General features: G+C 44.9%; 1 protein-coding gene across 2 annotated transcripts in view; it reads left to right on the top strand.

Annotated features, from left to right (window-relative positions):
- Positions 1-27,138, top strand: part of SF3B1 (splicing factor 3b subunit 1) — a 316,805-nt gene that overhangs the window by 7,775 nt on the left and 281,892 nt on the right. For both annotated transcript variants that reach the window (XM_078680435.1, XM_078680436.1), the window contains exons 2-3: positions 23,815-23,987; positions 26,314-26,415. In XM_078680435.1, coding sequence (XP_078536561.1) covers positions 23,815-23,987; positions 26,314-26,415 — 275 coding nt within the window. The remainder of the gene's footprint in view (positions 1-23,814; positions 23,988-26,313; positions 26,416-27,138) is intronic.

Genomic DNA, 27,138 nt, shown 5'->3' with positions numbered 1-27,138 from the left:
GGTTCAAAATAAGGACTAATTGAGCTGAAGAGTTGGCCTTTTTTTGCACCTGCGTGTGTGTTTGAGGTCCCGGCTAGCGTAGGCTGCGCACATGGGCTGTCTTGTGTAGGAAGGTAGATCCCTGACTATGGTTGCCCCCAACTTTTTGCCTGGTGTTTTGCTGGTTTTCTGACTTAGTTGACCTGGGGCCCTGCTATTCAGGACCCCAGGCCTACTGCTCTCTCTGTAAAATGGATTCCATGTACCTTAGGTACATATCTAATTGGATACTGAGTCACCTTATCAGTTCCTGTACAGTGTACCTTAGGTACCCAGGGCATAGGTGTACCCAGGGCCTACCAGGGGCTGCAGCATGTATTATGCCACCCCTGGCTGGCCATCCAAATCTGACACAACTGGCTGCACGACAGCTGGGGCAAGGTGGTGTAATCACTCTTTGCTGTAGATATAGTATTCCTATATCTAACCCTAAAATGGACACATATATTCCTATCAGTCACTCCTATGGCAGGCCTTAACAATCCTGAAGGCAGAGTGCGTGGAATAATGTGAAATGGTGCTCTGGCATGAGCTGAGCCCGTTTGCAGCTTGCGGAACAAAGTCCTAATAGCTGTTCCATGATAACGCTATACCATATACTCTTAAGTGCATTATGTACCTCGCGGTCATATGCTAACTTTGGTATAACCTTATCAAAACATGTCGAGTAAGGTGTCATACGAATTGGAATACTAACCCCTCGCCAATTCTGGCGACGGGGTTAGCATTCCACCCTCCTAGAGGGGCACGACATGTATGTAACCTGTAACCCCGGTTAAAGTCAGACATAGCCTCAGCTCCACAAGATGGAGGCTGCCACCGAGACACAAGTCTGCCCTCCTGCTGCTGGGAGTCCTCACAGCACAGGAGGCAAGGACAAAGGGTTTCCTGCCAGGGGCGGTGCCAGCACCGTCCCAGACAGGATTTTGTGTATCCTAGGTAGGCAGGGCTTTAGAGGAAGGTGACTGCAAGTGGCACCCCGGTGCTCACTGTGCATAGGCCGGCTGGAACCAGTTCCAGGGGCACTCCAGCCCCTGATCTGGGGAAAGCCCGCCAAAGGAGAGGGGTGTAACCACCCCCCTCCTAGTCCCACCCATAGGGCAGGACTTAGTTGCGTGCCAGCCCCTTTTTGCAGGATAAAGGTAGGAACTGGCCCCCTTCCAAATTAGATCATCTTTGAATCCTGAACCAACTTTCCACGAAAGGACCTCAAGACTCTTCTCAAGATTTCTCCCTTGTGACTAAGGAGTAGTCACCCTGCAGCAGCAGGCACCAACCAAGCATCGCGGTCTGCTGTAAGTCTCTCCTCGGGATCAAGACTGCCCAGCACGACGAGAACCGGCTTCCCTGGCACCTCTGACCTCAACCTGCATCATCAGCCCAGCTGTGATCCGTGGGTGTGACGAGACCTCGAGGGACCGGCCATCTTTGAAGACTGCATGACGCTTGTCCAGCACGACCACCGAGTGTCCTCGACTGAGTGCTTTGGGGTAAGAGAAGCCCGACCCTGAGCAGCTCCAGCACCGAAGTTCAGCCCCCCTGCATCCACGAGATCTGCGTGGGGCCCTTCTGCTCTTTGCTGCTCACCGCGTTGTCCAGGTCGCTTGCCCGTTGGCTAGTGGCCCTCTCACGACGCTTCACGACGACAAACACCGCTGGTCTGGTTGCTCCAGACTAGCCCTTGCTCCCCTCCAAAAGAGGAGCACCCTGGACCCTCCTGGTCCACTCCAGACTCCATTTTAAGTCCACCGCGTGGGCTTGCATTTGCCAAGACTTGTTGCCCCAATCCAGGGTCCAGCGACGTCGACAGCAGAGACCTTCGTGGGACAGCTCGCACCTCCATCCTGGTCGCCGACAACGCCTCCTGGTCCGAGAGACTGCAGAGCCCAGCAGCGCCCACTCACCTGGTCGAGGTGACTTCGTCCGGTGCCATCCTGGTGCCCACCTAAATCACTGGCTAGTGATTCAGAACTTGGTCCCCTCTGCTTACAGGTTTTCTTCTTCCCTGATCCAGGCTTGGATCACCACGAACTTCTTCACTGGCCGCCTGCCAGCAACTTCTTTCTTCAGGCTCCTGGATCTTCAACCAGGGTTTCCGATGCAACTTGAACACTATGCAGCCGCAGCCCCTGGGCTAGGTAAACTGAGTACTCCGGTGCTCCAGCATAGTCCAACACCCTAAGTGTTCGGATCCACTCTTGTTTTCGACCCACCTAGTCGGGTTCGCCCGAGAACAGTAACTTTGTGATTGCTAGTATCCATAGACTTGTTCCCGCATTACGCGTGAGAGTTCCCACTCTGCACACGGCGTCCCTAGGCCTCCTGCTTCTAATCCAAGGGTTCAGCATTGTAGGCCTAGCGTTTCTACAGTCTAGAAAAGTATTACTTACCTGCTAGTAACTTCGCATTCCACTTCTTGTGTATATGGTTTTTCGTGCCCCTCTGGCATTTGTGTAAATTGTGCGACTTTAAGTCTTTTCGTAAGAGTTTTGTTGTGTGCTTAGCTCCCTGTCTCATAAAGAGCCAGGGTAGTCTTGTTATAAATAAATATCTGTTTATTTTCATAACAACTTGTGTGGTGTCCTTTCACTTGGTGTTCAAGGGGTATATGTGATGGTAAAACAGCTGGCTTAACACGCCCTCTAGAGTTTAGCCTAAAGACTGCACGTGTCCATGCTACTAGGATAGCTGGTCTATCAGGTTGACTTACAACCACACACCAATAAGGGTTGTTTGGACTGATACAAAGTGTTCACTAGAATAGTGAACATTATGCCAGATAGCGAACGGGGGCAGTGGCGCAAAGGTTTTCACTCTCGGCTGCCTAGAGGCCTTAACAATGCCATGGCAGTTTTTACAGGGGGGGGGATTCCCCACATTGGAGCCTCCCCTAACTTGTTTCCAAAGCTTGCCGGTGTACCGCATCATTAACCCACGGTTACGTGGTGCCTGGCTTCCTTTGCCAACTGGGGACAATCCCGTCGTGCTTACCTCCACTACGTGAGGTCATCGACTGTTTCTGAGGCACCACCACCCGCACCGACCCACTACGCGGTGGTTGGCCATCTTAAGCCTCACAAGAATCTCCTGGAAGCTTGTCACTCATTCCCTTTACGCCGCTGTTCGCCATCCTCGGTTGCCTTACTCTCCACTGGCCGCGAGTACGCCAAGCGCCGCTGCCCGCAATCCACACTCAGCGAGTCCGTACTGGGGCCACCTGGTGTCGGGTTGTGCATCAAATCATGTGTCAACCTAGCATGTACCTAGTAATGGCTCATTTAGAGTGTCATTATCCAGCTTTGTGCGATACCCTCCTAATCTCACTCATATTGGGTAGCCATTTGAATATTGACCAGTGAGTGGTGTCACCCAGTCACTGTCGAAAGGAAGTAATCGGGTTCGGGTTTCACAGACTGATCTCCGTTTCCTACACCACACTCCTGTTTGAGTCTGCTTGCTCAGCAAAGCTGCCTGCCAGTGAGTCAGACCTGGCATTCATGAAAACGCACACAAGTGGATGGCAACCCGAAATGTCAACATGGAATTGGAACAAGGACTGACCTTATGAAATGACTGCCACAAACCGTCTCCAATATAGAGGTTCAAAATAAGGACTAATTGAGCTGAAGAGTTGGCCTTTTTTTGCACCTGCGTGTGTGTTTGAGGTCCCGGCTAGCGTAGGCTGCGCACATGGGCTGTCTTGCTGGCGAGATTTAATGACTTAGAGTAAGTTTCAGTAGTGAGGTTAAGCCCCGCCCCTCTTTTCCATTGGCTGGCGTCACCTTTCATGCTAAACGGTGGCCAGCCATTGGAAAAGAGGTCCCTGTGACGTACTTCTTTCTCTTTTAGCCCCGCCCTTTTCAGACTGGCTTCCTTGGCTTACTGCTGTGGTAAAAGGTTTCTTATCTTCTTTATGGGACATCTGTTTCGTCCCATAAAGACGTTTAGAAAGCTTTTACCACAGCAGGAAGTCCGTCTCTAAAAGAGAAATGTGTACGTTGTTTTTTTAATTTTTTTTTATTTGTTTCATTTTAGTATAATCGCGGCACCCGCGCTTTACTTGTAACATTTTAAAAGTAAAGCGCGGGTGCCGCGATTATACCAAAATGAAAGAAATAGATGTTTTTTCTGCCTTAGTTTTGGCACAATGACTTCACGTATAGCTAAACAGCAACAATAAGCACCACTCTGCCCCCTCCCCTCTAAGCAGACTCCGCTCCTTTCCACCACCTCCCCCGGCAGCGCGGGTGCTACTTACTGTGTGTGGGCCTCAGGGGGGGGGGTGGCCGGCACCCCTCTGCCCTGCATGCTGTCCTCTGGGCCGCGGGCGCAGGGCAGTGGGGAGCTGGGTGGGGAATGGTTTGAGCCTATGTGCATTTACTAGTGGGTCACGATGTTCATGAACCATGAATCCTTTCTTATTGGTCACCATACAAAGATTCCTAAATGTATCTCTGCTGCGTAAACCAATCCATACCCCTTGTTTTGCCTTAACAGCGACTTTGGTATTTATAGTTAGCACAGATTCTTATTAACCCCTTCCATGCTCATGACCAGCTCCGCTCGTCATGCAGTACACTGCTCCTGTGCTCATGATGAGCTGAGCTCATCATGAACAATGGGATTCAAAGAAGATCAGCACCAAGGATGAATTGCTGTAGCATTGATGTGGTTAAAACAAACAAACGAGTCTCGGAAGAGAGGCACACACTCGTCTGGTGAACCATCCCTTGTGGGAGGGGCGGGGCTCATACATTTGTCGCAGCCACAGAGCTTTGCATCGTAGAAGATAACAAAGTCCTGCTTGGTTTCACATGCTAAGTAAATACTGGCAGAAAAACAAACCATTCAGAGGCTGTGATGGTGTTCCTATTGCCAGCGTGGGATTCATTCTGGCTAAAGTCCAGTGTAGTCTGCACGGGCGTGGCCCTGTAGTTGGCGAGACGCATATTTTTTTGCCATGGTCCCAGGGAATGTGCTACAGCCTGGGGTGTGGCGCGGCCATTCACCTGCGCACCAGTGGGACAGACGTGGGCAAGGATAGCCGACATATTCGTCAAAGGTTCGCCTTATTACATCCTGACTAAAAATATTATGACTCACGCCTATGATGTCAGAGACACGCGTCCGGGGTCAGGGCTTCTCAGTGCCGGGAAGAGGCTGACTTACCAGGCTTTGGGAAGATGGAAATAAACAAAGGTTGCCAGGTGAACCCGTTGAGAAAGAAGGGAGGCCTGAAGAATGCACGGAGAACAGCCCGGAATGGGTAGCGGTGTCAACATTTGAATGAATGTTCTGATAACGTACACGGTTTGACTGAATTACTTACTATTGGCGTTTTTATAGCGCTGATCATGTCATTTGTTAGCTACTTTAAAGCACTCGCTGGTGGGTAAGTCAGTCTCATGCGGAGTCTCGCTGGCGAGATTTAACAAGCATTAAAAATGCAATAAGTCTCACCTTGTATTAAGTTAAAGCCATTTGCTTTGCTATACAATACCATTAAGTGCGGGTGGCATTAGACTGTGGTACCTGGGAATAAAGCGGACAAAGCTTCTCACATGTTAATGTAGGACGCAGACCCTTTCTCCCATAACCATTCACGCCCAAAACTGATACTCAGAGAAATCCTTCTAGCGGACTTGAGGCAATGAGGTACAAATCTAACAATCCACACCGACCTCTTACTCAGTCTCCATCTCCTTTCTACATCTGTTTTCCAGACTCGGCGGCCCTAAATAACTCTGCCGACTTAATTTATACAGAAAATACACGTTGAACTTTAATTCTTCAAATATAGTTCAACATTTTGCAGTACACTAAATGACAAAGAGACTTTTCCCAACAGAAACATTGTTTGTGGAAAACATCACCCAACAAATATTAAATTTACTCAGTTTGTATCCTATTAATGTTGGTGAAAATGCATCTCAGAATATTATACTTACTTTGCAGTAAGGAATGTACTATATGTAACACCCTGCATGTTTTCCAGTTGTATATGTGGAAATAATCGTAAGATGTTTGGCTGAGTTGTGTTTTATTTTAGTGCTGCAAATATGCCACTACATAATGTATTTTATAGATTTTACTTGCACAATTCAAAGGAAACGTGCAAATTCATTAAGTGTTTAGGAGAGAAGTGTTTATTTATCAAATCCTAGGTTTAAAATGTGCACGTTTCTTAATGTCCAACAAAAAGGCCAACGTAGTGCATCATTTTTAATTGTGATTCATCCAGATATGGGCTGACGCTAGATATCCATGGCATCTTATTGCCCTTTGAGAAAACAGAGGCTGAAACAAATTTCATTTGGATGCTAAACGTGCCCCTGGCTTGCACGTGTTGAAATTCTCTGGCCTTCTTTCTGTTCGACGCTTACCCAGGTCGGAAACCAGACCATCGTCCATTAAAGTTCACCAGGACTAATACAGCAAAAATCTATTTCGTCAATTTGTCGCACCAACAAGTTGCCTTGGCCAGTTCAGAGTGCTATACTGAACAACTGAGGATACTAGTCGCAAATGTGAACTGATACGCTACCTATGACAACTAATAATGTCCCTGAAGTTAACCCAGTATCAGACAACAATGGTTATCAATCACTGGACCACAATTGCACAGATACATATGTACCACATATAACTGACAGCTAGAAAAAACAAGCTTTGGCATAGCCAATACGTCTCGCCTTTGGGACTTTTATAAGTGTTAAATTATCCAGCACAATATCCTTGGTGCAGCAACTGTTGCATGTCTAAACACTTTTAAGGCCCCAAAGGCGAGACCTATTGGCTATGCCAATGCTTGTTGAAGATTTTCCAATGCATTGAATAACCATTAAGGGCGCATATGCTGCAGAATCGCTACAACTAAGTGTTCAAGCTTCCCTTTGTTCCTAAGCCCAACCATTTCAACCTCCAAATTAATATTGTTATATGTATGGTCATGTGAAAGGTCTTCAATCTGTGGGGCGCTATCCCCTGGGAAGGCGTGGAATGTTGGTGGGGGCGCATTCCACAGCTTCACTTGTTCTTGGAATCCAAAACATTTGCTTTTTTGGGGGGGGGAAGGAGACAACTGTCCCAGGGCGACTAATTTCGATCGTTAAAATGCTTCAGCTGAAGTTTCATTAATTGAGTCTCCTGTGCTTTGAAAAGCTTTCGTGCCAGAGTACCTGCTTGCCTGAACGAGATGCAAATGTGCGCTGTTAGTTAATCTGCAAGTATAAAGGGTGCTTGGAAGCCAGGTCTGGCTTTAATTGATCAAATCTCTCCAAGCTTTGTGATGGCAAAGATTTGGTGTTTTTTAGTGGTAGTGCAAAGAATTAACAACTGGGATGTGAAGTACATGCTATTAATCATAATTGTATTTACACAGTACTTAGTACCCCATAGGAATTGAAGGGACAGTTAATAAAAAACATACATTACATATGCTCTGGTATTTAGAAAATCTACATGTTGAAAGCATTACTGTGTGTTATGCAAGTTTAGAATAATGACTTGCATATTCACGGTGCTTTCTGCCAAATGCTGTGACCATGTTGTACTAAAAATACACAAGTCAATATTCACTGCACCAACTAAGATTTAATTCTGTGGCTCTCTGGTTACACACAGACCTCTGCAGTGCATTAACCAACATAGGTTTCATAATGTACCTCAGTGCTTTCCCACTAAGCAATAACTTTAAAAAAATGTATTTTTCATTCAATCTGCCCATTATTTTATACGTCGCTACCTCATGGTAAAAGACCTAAAAACGTAGACTATTTTGGGACTTATTTATGAGTGGCTTACGCTGCCTGAGCATCACTTTTTTTGACGCTTGGGAGTTTAAATACCTCAGCCATACACAATAAGTCTTGCTGTTGATTCCTTCGCTTAATAAGATAGTGCAGGGTTTCTATGAATGTTTCATCAGCCCTCTACGAGATCCACTATGGCCTATTTGAAATGGGCTCCTATGAAAATTCTCGCCTGTGCTGGGATTAGTTGACATTTTGCATTATTCAAAATCGAGCCATAATGACTCAGGCAAACTTACCTTACATTTTAGCACTTTCAATGCTTCTTCTTCCCAATTGGCTATTAGGAGTTAGTCATCCAACTATGAACACACGTGAAGAAAATGAAGATAAAAAGTCAACAAAAAGAGCCAACATGTTGGTGAATACTTTCGGGGCAGATTTCCAAATTGCAACTCCTTGAATTTACATGTATCCCAAAACTAGAGAATTTGATATATTAGTAATCAGGGGGGTGGAGTTTAACGAAATATCTACTTGTCCATGCGGCAGGTTGCTTTATAAATCTACTTGTCCTGTAACAAAATCTTCTTGTGCCATGTAGTGCGGCGACAAATTGTCAGCAATCTCATTATATAAGAGCTCTGATATAGCCTCTCAGATTATGCCAGGGCTCATACCATAGTAGTGTTTGAATACTTGCAATCCCCTTATGTTGCCACGTTTCCGCAGATCTACATACTTGGGCTGAAGGTAGTGGTAAGCAATATTTCCAGGGTTAGAATGCCCTTTGGAGTCTGTGTAAACCTACTAACTTGCAAAGTGAGAAATGTTAGAAATTTACTCCTGACAAAGGCAGATTGTAAACCTCTTTCCAGAGTTGGGGGAAAAAAGTGGTTGGAGGGAAAGTGATCTTGCGGACGCTCAGATTTTTACATGAGCAAATCTATACATGCATATTTGCTCATTGCTAAAATGCAGTTAGCAAATATTTTCTAGGAATACTATTTCTTGTCCTACTTCTGTAAATTCGTGAAAGGCATGTAGCTGCATTTAATGCAAGTACATATACCGATGGTGCACTTTTGAGACTTTATTTAATAACTGGGCCCCCTAAGTTGGTCTGGTATTGACCATGACCTTTTGGGTTTATTAAAATTCTGTCTCTCTCTCTGTATCTGCTGGCTTCACTGTGAGTTACAGCATTCGGCTCTTTCACAAGTAGCATATTGGCACACTAAGTAGTTTTGCGTAGTGCCAGTAACTACTGTTGCAGTGTGCTTTTTGAGACCAAGAAAACAATCTTGGTTTTGCCTATGTTTGGTATAATAGTGAGGGCCTGATCTCTCTCACCAATAAGGTTTTACAAAAACCATGCCAAAACAATTCACACAATGACAAAACTAAAAAGCTGACCACCAATTTCAGACCTACTGACTTTGCCAATGCTGGTTTTTTTTGTTTCCCATAATCTTATTGGTTACACTGATTTTCCATTATGAATATTTTTAGGAAATACTAGCATGCGTCAACACGTTACTAAATGATGCTGCAAAGAAATGATACCTGAAATTTTACAGTAGTTTAGCGAAATGTTTTTTCCTGCTTTCATTTGTTTATGAACATTTTATTTTGAAAGCAAAGCATCAATTTTGCTTTCTAGCTTCTGTAAATATTTTGCATCAAACAGAGCGCATTCTGGGCCCATTCTACATAAACTCCAATTGCTAAACTTTGAAAACATATGTGCACATTTGTATACTGGAACTACTGTCAGTAGTGCAGTCAGAGCTTACATTTACTTGGAGTGCTCTCCCTAACAATAAAGGCTTTCAATTAATGAACCATAAATACAAGTTTGAACAGCATTGACATATGGACACAAATATTACCTTAACTGAAGACTGTGCACTTCCCTGATACATAATTTAGTACAGCAAACTGGCAGCCAAAGGGTTTGTGCTGCAGGGGGTTGGGCCTCTTGGTCTCAAGGAAAAAATACTCATGAAAACTTGTAGCCCTTGGACCCAAACAATATGTCCTGGGCATCTGTCTGGCTATAGGAATTCCAGACCCCCTGATTAGTAATATTTTACTACAACTGGGATGTAGAAATATGTAACCTTTAGGTCCAGTCTCATCTTTGGAACTCCTACAGGTGAAGAGGAATATTCTTCTGTAATGTTTCCACTTTGAAATTGATCTTTTCTTTATCCACCTTTTGACATTCTTTGTCTCTCTCATTAGAGAGAGACAGATTTGGGACTAGGAATATACTAGAGTATGTGCCTCATACCACTTTTATACCTTTTTTTCTGAATTGAATTGATGATTTCAGGGCATACCACTTATTTGTACGCTGGATCTTGGTTGGGAGTGGTCACAGTTTGTAAGGAACTGTATTCGATAACCTCTTCTCACTATCCTCAGGACCCTGGTGTCGGAAGAAGATTGCACCTACTCCTTCAAGAAAATGTGCCATCCTTCTTTCAACTACCATACTTAATCATCTCTGCAATATTCGGGACCTCGGAGTCTTCCCTTTCAGGGATGATTTGCCTTTGTGGCCCTATTTGGTCTTGAAAGAGTTACCCTTCGCTTCTTTGCAAATTGATTAGATTGTCATCCTATGAGTTTGTCCGAATGAAGACTTATTTGAGTCATAAAGTAATGCTGAAGTAGATTGGATATATCTAAATCAGGTACAGTGTTAATTTACTTTGAAGATCCTATGAAGTTTCTCATGCAACTAAACGCTAAACAGTTTGATGCCTCACAAGGCATATGGGGGGCTCTGTTGTTTTGAGCATAGTCTGTATGCCAATCCTTCTGCCAAAGCAACAACCCCTCTTATAACATCAAATGAAATGTCCAACTTGAAGTCCACTTGCCGCTCCAGACTTTGCTTTGATGAAGAGCAGTCTTCTTGGATTGCTGTAAATAATTCCTTGAAATCAGACCGCAAATACAGGATTGTATATGCACAATATATAGCAGCTCTCATAGCAAGGTTAATTTCCACATAAGTCTTTCAGGGCTTTAAGAGTCATAACATATTACTATGCCTGCAAGTCTAGTGACTTGAATAATTTGCACAGCCAGGTTAATTTCCACATATGCCTTTCAGGGCTTGAAAAATCATAAAAATGTTACTATGCCTGCCAGTCTAGTGACTTGAATAATTTCCTCAACCTAACTGTAATGTACTTGACCCGTGAACCGGTCTCCAATTGTGTGATCCTAAGCAAATATTTTGCCTTACCGAGCCGCCTTTTTCTTCAGTGAGCACCTTCAAATATGCAAGTTCATTGTCTGCTGTACAAAACACGGTTATTTTACTAGACTAATTGTTTACTTCATGTATAATAGGAATCAAGCCCATATATAGTTTACACATTATCCCAGGTTTGCCTCTTAGTTCCCTAATAGCATTGTAATGTGGGCAGTAGCAGGAATATTTCCCAGTTCATGCTTAAAAACTCACTTTCCATAAATATATTATTAAAACACGATGTGGTAGTGCACTGTCATTTACAGATACCACATTTTCCATTGAAATGGCCACAAAACCTTCCCACTAACATGTAGTTTTACTAATAAAACAACATAGCTCGTAAACCATATTGGGAAATTGGGTTTTCGGCAAAAACATTTACAATTTTGACATAATTAAGTGTTCTGATTTTGTTTTGGTCTTATAGGAATCTTTGTGTTTTTTTCATCACCGAATTACAAAAATGTTGTCTTCAAACATTTCAAATATATTTCACTAGTTATGATCAGTTTGCTTATTAGCTATTTTCAGAGTTGTTTGGGAAAAAAAGCCCGAAATATTACAGCCTTTAATTTCCCATGCTTTGCACAGTGTCCCTGTAACACAGTTCCCTTTACAAAACCCTCCAACTTTCAGTCACAGAGAGAAAAGTAAATGTAGGAAGACAAACTGACTTTTGATATCTGTCTCTGAAAGTTGAGCAAATGTGAGAAGTTAAGATTTAAAGGCATCTTTATCGCTCCTTCACTCTTTGTGAGCAAGCAGAACACATGTTGTCTGCTGGTGAGTAAGCTCTAAAAATCTCATCCTGATTAAATCTGGCTGGCCATAGCGTGTGGATATTCGAGCCCTGCTTTTCGGGGCAGGATATGTCCTTTTTTTTTTTTCTTCCTTTCCCCAAAATATAAAGTTTGGGCATGGAACTATGATTTTATCCTGCTGGCCATTCCCTTAAAGGAACATCAATAACTTGAAAATGAATGGATAATCCAGATATTTTAACCTTTCAGTCTCGGCCCAGATTCAGAACAGGTAGATTGCATTTGTTCAATTTCTCCTTCAATTTAGATGTGGGGGGACATTCTGTTCCTCCTCCTCACTGTTGAATGAAGGCTGCAATTTTCTATATTCTGGAAGCCTAAAGTTTCCAAAATAACTCGTCTTTTCTTTCAAAAGAGTCGGGGGGGGGAGGGGAGGAGGGGAGGGGAGAGGAATCATGATTGATAGTCCGAAGACTCCTTCCAGTATTTGCTTTTTTTGTGTGTGCCTGTCCAGCTTAGTAAAGCCACCTTTGTTCACAAAACCCATCCCTTGTTAGGATGTTATTTAAATATAAACACTGCTGAAGAATGAAAGTACAGGCATGCACAATTCCGAAAGGTTAACATTCAGTTTTAAGCCAGGCTCCAGAATCTAGATGTTGTGCAGTAGCATTATTTTATCGAGTACTGATGAGCTACCTTCCAACATGACGCCAGTAAGAATGCTGCTTCTATTGCTCACAGGTGAGCTTTCCTAGCCAAGAGCCCACTCTTACCGCTCACCCATTACTTTTTCAAGCCTCTCACAAAAACAGACATAAACAATCCTTGGCCAGACAATAGGTCTGCTTTATGAATGAAAGTGCTTTCTATGTCATTGATGGGCTTAGGCAATCAATATGTCATCATACATGCCCTCTGTCATTCATCTTTGTACTCGTGTCAGCAGTGGCATCCCTAGGTATCCAAATCAATCTGTGGCAATACTGGCTGCACAATCACTGGGTAGTCATGGTGTAGCTCCATGAAGGAGGTATTTCAGAGACTTATTCCAATTGATGGTGTAGACAGAGTATCGACAAAACAGTGTGAGTATGTGTGTGATTCTATCGAGAGTGAAGGTTGGGTCTGAGACATAAAGTAAAATGTCATCAGCATGGAGAGAGATTTAGTCTTCCCACTTGTCTGTTAATTCTAGCTCTCGAACTATGCGGTTCTGCCTGATCCAGGCTGATAGGGACTTTAAAACCAGGGCAGAAATCAAGGGGGATAGCGGACAGCCTCGTCTGGTACCACGTTGGAGACTAAAGACGACCGATGTACCTCCGTTTACCATCCCTCTGGCCAGGGGTGCAGTGTAAAGGAGTCCAATCACAAAATGTGGGCCAAAGCCCATCCTGGCCAGTTCCTCCAACGTGAAGGGCCATTTGACTGTATCAAATGACATGCACACGTCGTGACATGAAGGCATCCCCCGGAGCCCAGCGGCATAACCCAAAACGCCATGCAGATTCCCTAGATTGAGAGTATAAAGCCTGACGTATCCAGGTGGACAAGTGTCCTGATGACCCGTATCAGCCAGGAGGTGAGCAATTACACCATGATATTCACACTTGCGTTTAATACTGTAATGGGCATTTATGAGGCTCAATCGTCTGCTGGTTTGCCATCTTTATTAATGACTACTATATTGGCTATTCTCTGATCTTCCTGCAGGGACCCGAGTTACTGCTTTCTTTATACATTCTAAGTACTTGAAGGGCAAGTGTAGGTGCCTTAGGTTTGTAGTGTTCAATAAGCAGGCCACCGCTTTGCTTGGAGTTGCAGTCTCAGTTTACCTGCGCTATTTCTTCTTCAGCTTACTCTTATTCTAGAATCCTCTTATGTGACTGAGAGAGGCTTGGGAGGTGAATGTCTGCCAGCAACTCGCATTACTCTTCTGCTGAAGCTCTAAGTACTGGAGAATAGAAATGTTTGTTGTAGGTTACAAAGTTGTCTGCCACTGATTGTCTATCATTTGCCTGCTCTCGTTTATCAATATTTCTAGGACTTGTCGTTTCTCACTTTCCCTCTTAACTAGCCAGGCTAGGAGCTTTCCAGCCCTATTACCCATGTCATATAGATGGTTTTGGGTTATGCACAGTCTCTAAATTCCTTTTGCTTTATAGAAAAGTTATGATGAGAGCCCCTGCACCATATAGTTTGGTTTCTAACTCTTAGATCTCACTCTAAACTGTTCCTAACTGGGCACTTTTGTCTTTATTGTGGCCTGTGATCAATAAAAGGCCTTGGCCTTTGATGATCGCTATGTATTCCCCCCCACCCCCCCAGAGAGTTTTTGGGGAATCCACCGAACCCTTGTTCTCTGTGAAACATTTTCCATGGCTTGACGGAGGCCAGCACGGATGTGGGGTAAATTGAGACAACAAGGACTGAATACAATGCGTTTGTGATCTTGTCTGTCTGAAAGACCATAGATCCCCCAGACAGGGTAATGGTCAGCGATGCCCCAGGCTAGATGACAAATGTTGCAGAAGAGATGGGGTGGGTGTCTCGGAGTAAGAATGTGGTCAATCTGTGAGAGACCACGGCATGCTCCTGAATGTAATGTGTAATGTTGTATTGTGGGGTTGTGTGCCATGTGTCAACCAGCCCCAGGACCGCCAGGAAATCGACTAAGGGATAATGGGAAGATCCAACCTGTCTGGGGGGCCCGCGGTCCACTGTGTTGCAAACTGTAGTGTTAAAATGACTGTCTGTGATTCACTGTTGGGGAGAAAGAGGAGGAGAGGGCAGAGGTCGGAGAATGCGGCTTTGTGCAATCTTGGAGGAACGTACACTGAAATTTATATGAAGTGTTTTAACTTCACATCTCCCAGAAGGTGCAACGCATCTCCTGTGGGTATTGGGCCAGGTGTTTTGTATGGTAAACGGTAGAGACTTGCACACCAGGAAGGCCGCCCCCTCCCCCCCTAGAGCCTGTAGTATAGCCCGCGTGGACCATAATTTTATATCCCCACGTGTCCAGTGCTCGGTAGCTGTTTCCCTACGGGGTTCGTCTTTTAGAGGAGAACCACATATGCGGAGTGGAGTTTAAGATATTGATATACCACTACCCTTTTAATTTTGTCTCCCAGACTGTTGACGTTCCAGTGTAAAGACATGATGCTTGGAACAGCCAGCAGGGTGGCTGTAGTTGTATGTGAATTAGTCTGTAGGTGAGTTCCGCTCATGGACAAGGCTGTGGGACAGAGAGCCCCGGGGGAGGGATCTGAAATCGTGTCAGTTTTGGTGTGTTAGTAGAAGGAGGACCCAATGCATCCGCTGTGTAGTGCAATGAGTGTGCTCTGGAACTAAATTGCTCCGCCTAACGGAGCCAACAGTAATGAACATAACTCCACAACCCCTCCCAACCCGCCCTGGAACTCCCCCAGCATAACTGGTCTGAAACTGCCAGCCACTCCAACCTTCCAGAGTGCCTGTCGCCGACTGACAAACTTAAACCGACAGTAGTCATGAGCCATAACCCCCATATTTAGGCCCCCCCCATCGACTGTACCATTGGCAGCTGGATGGTCCTCTCTGGCATGGGGATAGACTGGAGCAGTCATTGGCCCCACAGTCCCACTGACAGCAGATCAAGAATGTTCATGGCAGTGAGTGACTCAACCCGGACCCCCAAACCAATCACTGCGCCACTCCTGTGTCCCTGTGGAGTTAGGCACTTGTTGCTGTGTCTGGCAACTGCTTGTTGCATCCTAGTCAGTCAGTTGGTCCGAATGGGTTGATGTGTTGTGTGAATGGCGGGTTCCATGATTCTGTTGTGGTTTACTGTATTTTTTTTTTTTTGCCAGTCTTCCAGCCACTCCCACACTGCCTCGGGCACAGTAAAGTGCCAGGGTTTTTCCTTCTGCCACTACTCAAGTGTTCCGGGAACCGCACGAGGTAATTTAGTTCATGCTCCCTGAGGATTTGTTTTACTTCTGTGAAGCTGCGGCGGAATCGCTGGACCCTAAGAGTGTAGTCTGGGAAGAATGAGTAGTGTGTAAGAATTGACCATAAGGGATGTGGCCCACTGCTGATAAAAATAAGCGTCAAGTCAGCGACCTGAAGGCACTGCCTGGAGGGCTGCAGTATCCTCTTAACCCCTTGGCTGCGGCAGTATTTCCACCGCGCCGCCATGCTTGTGGCGGAGTGGTTCCGTGACGGCAGCTCCGCCCATGCGGCTCGGATTCCCCACTTGTGCAGGCGAATTAGTGCTTGGGCGGAGCCATGACGGAACCACTCTGTCACGAGCCACTGGTGGGCTGTGCTTATGACAGGGTGGTTCTGTCACGGCTCCGCCCACTCACTACTTCGCCCGCACAGGCGGGGAATCCGAGCCGCATGGGCGGAGCGGCCACGGCATGACGGAACCACTCCGTCATGAGCACACCCCACCCGTGGCTCGTGACGGAGTGGGTCCGTCACAAGCATGGAATGGGTTAAGAAACAAAATTTAAAAGAAGAGATGCAAATACATGAAAGGGACATTTTGCAGCGCGAATCTTTCTGGATTCACTATGCTGTGCATTATTCCGCGGTCTAGTGGTTTGGTCCGGAATCGTAGTGTGCTTTTTTTTGTTTTTCGTAGCCCAGGTGGGCGTCTACATCCCACCTTCTGGTGTACTTCCTGTGACGTCGGCACGCTTCCTGCGGAAGCTCTGACCTTTGGGCGCCATCTTCAGATTCTTTTTTTCTGCTGTTGGGTCTGGATCGTCACCGAGAGGCTCCAGAGTTTTTGGAGGAAAGAAGAGGAAAAAGACTAATTCTACACGGAAAAGATTGGAGAAGACACCGAGGCAGCAAGATCACTGACCCAGGACAACGAAGAAGGAGAACTTCGACTTCCAATGGAGAATGCGCACACATGGGCCCCCCTGAGCATTGGAATGGACAAAACACCTTCTAAATTCTGCCGTAACTGCCTCCACAAATACGCACAGAAGGACTAGCACCCGGTCTGCAACCTCTGCCTACCGGTCGACTAAGAGAGCAAGGATTGCAACGCCTGCTCAGTCTTGACCCCGAAGACACTCTGGGTTAGAGAGAGATAGAGAAGAGCCAACAACACCATACAAGGCAAAGGCCATCCTCCGTCGATACGCGACCTGGTCCTTTCCAGCGACGAGGAGGACAACATCGCCGAGGGACCAGATGACTACACGGTCGTAGAGACCGATAAGAAAACATCTAAAGAGGTAGGAGAGACGTCGATCCCTAAACCCCCCACAGACTCTCGAAAAACAGAGTCTAAGTCCACGTAAGTAGCACCGACAATCTCGACGGCCGCAGCTGCATCCAAGGACAAACAGCCCAGCGGATCCTTTGAAAAGGACTCCCAGACGGCGAAAACAGGCGAAAAGCCAAGATCGTCGAAGCACGTCCCCGAAAAGGACCGCTCGACCTCGAAGGAGAAGGACCCGAAGGCTGCGGCGTCGACGACGGCGCCAAAGAGATCGGCCGAAAGACTCGATGCCAAACAGGCAGCCGAAATGGAGAGCAAGAAGAGAAGGCTCGAGGCTGAAATGGATAACATCCTGCAAAGGAAGAGAGAGTTTGATGAGAAAATGAAAAAGGTTCACAATTCCGTCAAAGCCGACTCATCGAAATAGAAGAGGAAGAGGAGTGCGATGCCGAAGAGCCGCCAAAAACTCCTGAGCCCCAGAAACTCCTAGAGGAAGAGGGCCTATACTACGATGAGTTTCACTCAGAATTTCTTCTAAGTGTCGATTTTTCAAGCTTACAAATATTCCTTAAAAATCGTCCGAACATCAAAAACGAATCTACTCAACTGCAATCAAGAGATCCCAGAGCTGTATCTTTCAGCCCAGCACAGAACCTAAAAAGTAATTATAACCGTGATTTACTGTTAACCCAATTTTCCTCCATAGGAATACATTGCCTGGTTTTTACCAGAAATTCTTCTGTCGATTTCCCAAACTTACAAATATTCCTTAAAAATCGCCTGCATAACAAAAACGATTTCTTTCAACTGTTTACAGGAAATGCACCAGAGCTGAATCTAGGATCCAGCCCTGAGTTAGAAAAACATACGTAAAGTGATTTTATTGCATTTACTTAAACACTCCCATTGAGCACAGTTATTTTGTGTTGAAACTTGTGTTGCATATTGCAAAAACTGTAACTATTGTATTCCAGAGTCAACTGCTGTTTGAAAGTATTCAATTGCAACATCTCATTCTGCAAAAGTATTTGATACCTACTGTGGTTCTAAAATAAAGTAACTATATATATTTTTATATACAAAACAATTGGCCTAGAGTTCAGTTCTTGAGTGTGAGACCATTTGCTGACTGTGTGTACAACAAATGCATTACACTGTCCTCTGACACTGCCTTACTGCTCGACCAAGCTACCACTTTGGAGAGTTATATTATATCGAACTTTAGCCTCTGCCATACCTCTGGGGACTGTGGACTCTGTGCGCACTGAACCTTACTTTGGTCCAGTATATACAGAGCCACTTTCTTACAACCAGGGAAAGGCTTATGCCCCCTGCCACTGGAGGGTGGAGGGTGGAATAATAGGGGGTGCACCCACCCAAGGGAAGGGACCCATTGGTCCCAACCTTTTTACCTACCTGTGACGTCCCTAAATCTGGTAGTTAGGGCAATCCTGAATCTTGCTTCCTCAGACCAGAAGCCAGTACAAGAAAAGGAGGAGGACCGAACAGCTGTGCCGAAGCTAACCAGAGGAAGACGCCCACTGGCTTGTCCCCAACCCTACTGGTCTGTCTCCACCTCGAACCTGCTCCTGCCAAATCCTGATGTGTCCTGCTGCCAGCAACCTTGAAAACCCCGGAAGACCTGCCTGCCTTCAACCGCAAAGACTGTGCTTCCCGTGAACAACAGATTTTTTCATCTCCAACTTTTGGCTTCGGCCGGACACCGCAAATCTGCCCCACTCTGCACCCGCTGTTCTCTGCCCGAGCTCGAGTGGGCAAGCACCACGAGGAGGTCCCCCCAGCGATCCTAACCCGGGAGCTGGTAAGAAAAACCGACCCTAAATGGCACCCCTGCACCAGGCTCCACACTGCATTGGGTGACCAAACCGACAGTACCTAACCAACCCCCAACTTCTCTCTCGACGTGGTGGTCGCACACAGAAGACCTCTGTCCCCATGCCTGCAGAGCCTTTGCAAACCGGAGGTTCCCCATTGCAAAAAGGGCGCCTGACATCAAAACAGCACCCTGGATCTGGCCGCCCTAGTGCCTCTGAGGGTGCACCTTTGGTGCTACTTTGTTTCCCCATTTGCCCTGAGCTAAAGTCTAGGAGCTTTGCACCCACAACCAAGTGGCCTACTCGTCAGCAGCCACCAACTGGAGGCTCCCTATCCCTCAATGGATAACAATGGGCCTCAGCACTCTGCGCCCGGCCGCCCTAGTGCCGCTGAGGGTGTAACATGAGTGCATCCCTGACCGTGGGGGACCCATGAGTCCACCCCCAGAACCTCAACTCAGACTACCTAATACTTACCTTAAAACCGATAACACTATTTTCCTCCATAGGATGTTTTTTTCTGGGAAAAGTTTCTAGGTGTGGAGTTTAAAAACATAAAGAAAATCTTTAAAATTGTACAATGTAACAAAACGATTTTACTTACCTGTTTGCAGGAAATGTCCCAGAGTAGTATCCAGGTATACTTCTCTTGAGTAAGAAAAGTAATCTAAAAAGTAACTTACCTGATATTTTACTGAAAAGCCCATTTAAGTCGATGTACTGTAGTTACAAAGCATTGCATTTCTCTGCAACAATACTGTAAGTCAAAACAAAGTTCTTATACCATTTCAATCCATACTTTATTACAACTGTATATTTACTGCAAAGTACTTATCACTTACCTGTGCCAGGCTTGCTTGGTTCTAGGAAATAAAATAACTAAAAATATTTTTATACAAAAACAATTGGTCTGAAGTTCAGTCTTTGAGTGTGTGAATTCATTTGTTGACTGAGTGTGTACAACAAATGCTAAACACTGTCCTCTTATACTGCCTTACTACTCAACCACACTAATCCAACTAGAGAGTAAGATTCTATCTACTTTTACCTCTGCCTACCTTTTGGGTTCCACTGAACTTTGTGCACACTGTACCTCACTTTGGTATAGGATGTACAGAGCCAGCGTCCTACATTACTGAGTCCAGTGGATCCCCAAAAGCATACAGAGGTTAAAGTCGATAATACCTTACTCTCTATTTGTGGTGGTGCGGGTGAGCAGTAAGTCTTTATCAGAGGGTATTGTTATGCATTTATTGTACACTCAGGCAAGAAATTATGTCACACACTCAAAGACTGAACTCAGACCAATTGTTTGTACCAAAAATATTTCTTTACTTGTATTTTATTTTTAGAACTAAGCAGGACTTGGTACAGGTAAGTAAAATTGCATTTTTTCGGCCAGGTTGTTCAAAGCAAGCAAGCTACAAAATTGTTGTAGGGAGATTCTTCTTTCAGTATAGCATTTGTATCAGAATTTTAGATTATCACAGGGAAGTGGATAGAGAGTTGAGTGCTTTACAGGAATTAAAGATGGCAAGGGCTGTTTTTGTGATGCCTAGAAACCTAGTTCTAGGAAATATGCCTTTTCTGCTTCTTCACCTGTTTTTGTTTTTTTCCCCACCTTTTGGTGGACACAATATTTTTGCTGGCTTCACCACCACCAGCAGCAAGGGGATGGCTTGGTGCAGGTTGTAAATTCAGCTTCTGGCTCCCAGTGCTTTTCAGTGATGATTCTGCTTTCGACAAATAGGCTGCAGGCGTCACACTGGACGTTGCTGGAAGGATACTGACAGCAGAGATGAGTAGAGCTATAGGGGGTTGTAGGGGTACAGTTGATTAAGCACACCATGCAAGTCTTCTTTCTGGAGCCGGTTGCAGTCTGGGGGCGGGGGGTGCTCTGGATTCAGGGTGCAGGTGTCATTGTGGAGTCCAGGAGGGGTTGGCAATGCTGAACTTTAATTATAATAATATAATAATAATCCACATTTGTAAAGCGCACAATCACCCGTAAGGGTCTCTAGGCGCTGGGGGCAGTCGGGAAGATTAAGCAAGCTATTGCCCAGAGTCACATGGTGCTGCGCTAAACTGCCACCGGTGCCGGGGATCGAACCGTGATCCCCAGATTCCAGAGTCAGTCGCCCTAGCCGCGGCGCCACACCTCTTCCCGCGGTGCCACACTACTTTAGGTCAGGCTCGCTGTGGAACCTACTCGGGATGGGGGGGGGGGGGGGTAACCAGGCGACGGCCCGTTGGTATTTGATGCACAGTGGGCAGAAATCATTGTTCCGCAGGGCACCGGAGTTCTTTGTCTTGGATTCTTGGGGACAGAACAGATGTCCTCAGGAGTTCTGGTCCTTTTTGAAAGTTCAGGCAGTGTTCCTGGGGTTACTGGAGGATGCTGGCTGCAGCACAGGTGTCTTCATCTTCCTGCATGGTCTTGGAAGCTGGAGACAGGCCGGTAGAGCTAGAGCTAGAGCCAAGTCAGTCGTCTAAAGGCTTCACTGCACAGCGTCTTCTTCGTCCCTCCTAGGTCGCAGGTAACTAGTTTCCTGGTCTAGGGAGCCACCTAAATACTAAATGTAGGTGCTTCAGGGGAGCAGTAATTAGGACCAATGGGCACCTTACCTGGGGTGACTACACCCGCTATTCTGCCACCCTTCTGTGGTAGGGGACATAGAACTAGCCCTGATTTGAGGAGTCTCCTTATCTTCAGGATGAAGGGGGCTGAAAAGTGTGCTTAACTTGGACTCCTCCACTTAAGGGATGGAGTTGGCAAAGGTGGGCTCACCTCCTAGCTTTTATGTTTCCTTGTACAAAGTGGAAGTGTAAACCAAGGGCCTATACCCTCGCCCGCTAGCAGCAGAGGCTGGCGGGTGCATTACAAAGGTGGCAGTCCTTTGAAGCTTCTCCTTCGAGCACTGGGCCCATCCTGGGGGTAGGAGGTGTGACACCTCTGCCCAGGATATGCTTTGTTTCTCTTCCCAGAGAGTAGAGGCTCTCCACCCAGTGGTCCAGAAACATGTCTATGTATGGCAGGCTGCCCAAAGCCAGTCATGACCACACCCAGGTCGGTAGGTTTTCAGGGTGCACCTCTAAAGTGCCCTCTGTGTATATGTTTTAATAAATCTCACACTGGCATCAGTGTGAATTTGATTCAGAGTTATTTGGTACTAAAGACTCCTGGTTTCAGTGTAGCCTTCATGGTGAGCTCGAGTTGTTTTCAGCCCATGCAGGGCTCGAAAAATCATAAAAAAATGCACTAGACCTGTAGGTCTAGTAACCTACACAATCTCCTTGACTTGCACTTGACCTCTGACTCTGAAAACTGAGCCAAATGAGACAAGTTAACAAGATTTAAATGCCTTTGTATTGCTCGTTTACTTTGTGAGCAATGAATATGCCTTTAAATCTTGCTATCTTGTCACATTTCCTCTGCTTTCAGAGGCTGAGGTCAAGTTTCAGTTTGTCTTCTGGCGAGTAATCCTGAAATAATCTGACTCGCAAATGTGAGCGGTCGAGGGAATTTTTCGAGCCCTGCTATGCACTCCTTACGGCTTTCCAAGCACTTACAATATTTATGAATTGACTGAAGTATTGCAGGGGCATATCTACACACTGGCTCACAATTAAACAGAGCTTGCTGAAAAAAAACTTGTATATTGTGCACAATTTTGTCCATGGATGTTATAAAGGCCATGCCTTTTCAGACCCATTAATCATTAAGGCAACTGGAAATTATCTGTAAATTTACTGGCCGCCAGACCACCCAAGCAAAAAAGTAATCCAGGCTAGATCTCTTGATGCAAAAGGCTCACCCTCTTTCTTCATAGCCCTAGAGTATGAAAATATCAGGCTTGAAAACACACCTTTTCTGTAAAGCGCCTGTGTAGAAACCTCTTCAAGTCTATCCATGACTGGGTTAGGGATTACAGCCCCCCCAAAAAAAGGGGACCAAACGGATGTCAGGGCTGTTTCCTGTAAAGAATTCCTCCTATACCTGAAGTCAAAATCATGAGGGACAAGTCGCTATTTTCTTCCTGGGACAAAAACCCACAAGATGGTTTCAGAAAATGGCGCATGATGGTAGCAGACAGGCTTCCTGTTCAAACAGGTCATGGACATCAGCAAAGACTAGTCTGGTGAATGGTGGGGTTGCATAGCTACTGTAATTGGTGAATGTCGAGTGTTTTTAGGTTTTTGATCACCAATTCTATTGTCTTTTGGGTTATGTTTTCAGATTGCTCAGATCCGTCTGCCACTCTTGGTGGTTTTCTAACCCCGGTGCACCCAGTCTAATATTCAGCAGCTGCGTTGAGACCATGCTTATATACTGCTTGCCATAAATGAATTGTTTAATCGTGAACGAACACCTTCACACATATGCCATCATTGTAAGTTCCTGTCTGATTGAAGCACACGTTGCTACATTTTTCAATCCTGGCTGCTCTAGAAATACCCAGGTCTTCGGTTGGTTTTTGAAGTTTACTTAGGGTACATGAAAAGCTTGATACTACAGAGGAGCACAGTGGTTGTATTAGATATGTAGCAGTCAGTATCTACTGTTGATTTTCTTAAGCTCCCGTTCTGATCTTGAGATACCCTGTCCAGTTCCACTCGCCTAAGCTCTTCTCGATAAAGAACAAACACATTACAGGAGTCAATGGCATGCTCTTCTTATTGCAATGGCACTCTAAAAGTGAACCTTTTAGAATGCATTCACCTTGTCCACGTAATCACACAACTGTGTTTTGTGCATGTTGTGCAAGCGACTCTGGCTTTATTTTTATTCAGATTTGCCTTAATTGAGCATGCATCATTTTAATGCACTTAGAAAAGTGAAGGCATTTTGTATTGTCTCTGCTTTATGTAAAGCTGTATAATTACTTCTTTAACACTTATTCACAGTTAATTGTGTTTTCTTCACTAGACATTGAAGCACAGATACGAGAAATTCAAAGCAAAAAAGTTGCGCTTGCTACAGAAGAAGACCAAGGAGTGGGCCTTGATTCAACTGGGTACTTTGACCAAGAGATCTACGGTGGGAGTGACAATAGGTTTGTTGGATATCTGACATCCATCGCTGCAAATGAACAGGAAGATGTAAGTATCGAGAAAATGTTCCTCTCCATGATGAACTATACGAATGTTTATGTACATAGTTGTTTAGTTTAATGTGTATTGGCCATCATTAGAATTGCTGCTTCCTTATATTTGTGGTCGATTTCCCCCCCCCCCTTCTAGTTTAAAGTGTGGATTAGTACATGAAAATCTTGCAATTCTGAAAACTGTGAACCTTTTTGAAAGCGTATTCAGAAGCATTTGGTGTATCCAATACACATGTTGCCAATTTAGCTGTTCATTGTGCCTGTGCCAATTTTTTACCATCCGGGGAGAGGATGTAGCACTAGGAGTAGAGCGGTCGACCTCGAACCTGGGGAACCCGGATTCCAGGATCGGCAGGGATGCTCAACATCCTGTGATTCTGGGCAAATCACTTAATCTCCCCTTGCCGAACAAAAATGAATGTGTCCATCTGTAACGAAACTGGTGCTTATGTAAATCGCTCTGATACCTGATATGTTCAGGTCGAGTTCACGCTATAAACAACTCTAAAACAAAATCAGTGATTTTTCCTCACAGCTCGCATGGATTTAATCTTCATACTTATCAGGATAATTTGTTTCTTGAGCTGATGGGGCTCAGCAGCCAAGCTGAGGACCTATACTTATTGAGACCACTTCTTCATGGTCACGGAGATCAGACCTTTCAAGACCGCCTTATTCTTCTCTTCTAGCACTCAAAACAGTATGTTTAATTTGCCAAATGACTACAGTATGGGGTTAGGACAAATAGCTTTTTGCTCCCTGATATCACTCTACTATTTGTCTCTTCACAGTGGTCCCAAATGATAGACTACTATTTCCAACTGTTTATAATGACCCAGCTCACGCTCATCCAATTCTTTGACTATTGGCTGATTTTTTCAGTGTACTTCGCATTGATATGACTCTATTTTCCATTGGCCATTCCTTTTTAAATCTTACGTTTTTTTGGCATATGATACCTTTCGGCTCAGTCCTTGCAGAAGAACTGAGAAAAACATATTGGCCTCCTTCCAACAAAGCAATGATGCTCTCCTTGCCGTGCCAAATAAATTGTAGGGCGAAATCGTTAACTCTTAGCAGAAGCTTTTGGGTTACTTAGCAAAGCACTCATCTGCTTTGCCTCGTCACAGTTGACCTTTCCTACAACAAGAAAACTTGGTTCTCGCATTATATGAAAAAACATGGCTGCGTGGCATCTTGAAATATTCTTTCTGTAAAACTGTGGGTGCAATTTGGTTACTCCGGGCTGCATGCTCACTGTAAGCTCTGATTAATGTTGAAGTAGAATTCTGCCCTTTCTTTCAGTATGCCTGTAACATGTAGATGTCATCCCCTTCGGTTTCTGGTTCTCACATTTATGGAGGAGCATTCTTGCCTTCTATTCAAGGAGCTTAACTGCTATGTAGAAACCGGTGTGTTGAGGCAGACCTGCCGAGCTGTTCCTTAGTAGCTTCCAGACATTGTTTGACGAATTGCAGGCGAGTTTTTAGGTTGGAAATGTCTTTAAGCTGCTCATACTGCGCTCAGATTGAGTTTCTGTAAATTGTGCTTCAGCTTTGCGCTGTATGTTTTTAGATTTTCCTTTGTTGATGCTTGTTGGTTGTCAGCAGTCCTCTTAGCCACCAGTTCCTCATGGACCTTAAGGTGATGGAATATATTGATTTCACCCTATTTCTGTTTCTTTGATGCTATGGCATTAATGGGACTTTCTGGGAATGCCACATTCCTGTTTTCAGTCCTATAACTTTAGAAACAGGCCTCTAGGTGCTTAGTAAATGTTTTCTTGATTGATGTATTAGGGCCTACAGCACTACATTAAGGTTTCACTTTGCGCCTTTTGCTGCCCTCGCTCACTTAATGATGGGGTTAGACTCAACTTTTAATTTGTCTGTGTGGCTCATCTGATACCGCTCCCTTTGTGGTGCTCACTCTTGTCTGTGGGAGGCCACTGCCTGAATATGAGTTTTGCAGTGGGCGTCTTGTATTTCTGGTCCTCTTCACTTATTTGACTGGTGTTCTCAGCTGATTAGTGATGCAGTTGAAGTCCCTAGCACAAGTACAGTTATTCAGGCTTGCAGATCTTACCAAGGGAAATCAAGTTGCTAAGCGGGGGTGCTTAAATATGTGCTTAACAAACCTGCTTGGAACGTGATCTGATTAAAATAGTATCAAAAAGAGCCTATTTGAGCCAGTAGCACCTTAATATGTTTTTCTTTTGAAATCACAAACTTGAGTGGCAGCACATTCCTAATCCGAACAAAAGCTACATTGTACTGTCCTGTTTGTTTGCAAATTAATTAATTTTTGTTTTGTTTAAACAGGATGATGATGACTACTCTTCTACTAATTTACTTGAACAAAAGAAGCCTGGATACCATGCTCCTGTGGCTTTACTTAATGATATTCCACAATCAACAGAACAGGTGATTCTCTCTAATTTTCGGTGTGCTTGCTAAAGCGTTATTACTAGAAAGAATGCACTTGACTGCTCAGGTTATTGTAAATGCTTTTTTTTCTGCTTGGACCACACATTTATTGCATTAGTCCTATGTGTCATAATATAGAAGTATGCATGATGAATGAAATATGTAACAGGATTTTTCCTTGGAATTTCTGGCAAACCTAAAATATTAAGGTTCTGAAGAAAAGCTATTGATGGATTGTTGTGTTGCATGCATGTTTTTAGAAAATGTGCAAGTGAGACTTATTACTGTTACAAGTTTGTTACATTCTTGCATCTGTACGTGTCCAAGAGAATGTGCATGTATATAAATATTTTCATAATGGTGGTTGGAAAAACCTTAAAGCTTTTTATGATCAAAACTGAATACTTGAGGCAGAGTGCAGCAATAGGACGCTGAATTTTAGAGTGACAAAGAATATTAAAATGCTTGAAATCAGTTCAACCACTGGAAATTACTCTGGGCCGAATCCCAGTCCATCATTATTTTTGCGCACCATGCCGCCTTCGTTTGGACCCAGCCATTGGCAAATTCATCTCGACTCTCCTCCAGTAGGAACTGTCCAGTCCGAACTGCCAGGCTGGGTATTTCCTGAAGTGAAGCGCAAGCTACATAAGACAAGCTACCTAAGATCCATTGTGCCCTGATTGGAATAGGATCAAGAATGGTTTGTTTATGGCTGGG

The sequence above is a fragment of the Lissotriton helveticus genome, chromosome 3_1 (assembly GCF_964261635.1).
Source record: "Lissotriton helveticus chromosome 3_1, aLisHel1.1, whole genome shotgun sequence".
Lineage (NCBI taxonomy): Eukaryota > Metazoa > Chordata > Amphibia > Caudata > Salamandridae > Lissotriton > Lissotriton helveticus.
This window is presented reverse-complemented; position numbering and strand designations above follow the sequence as displayed.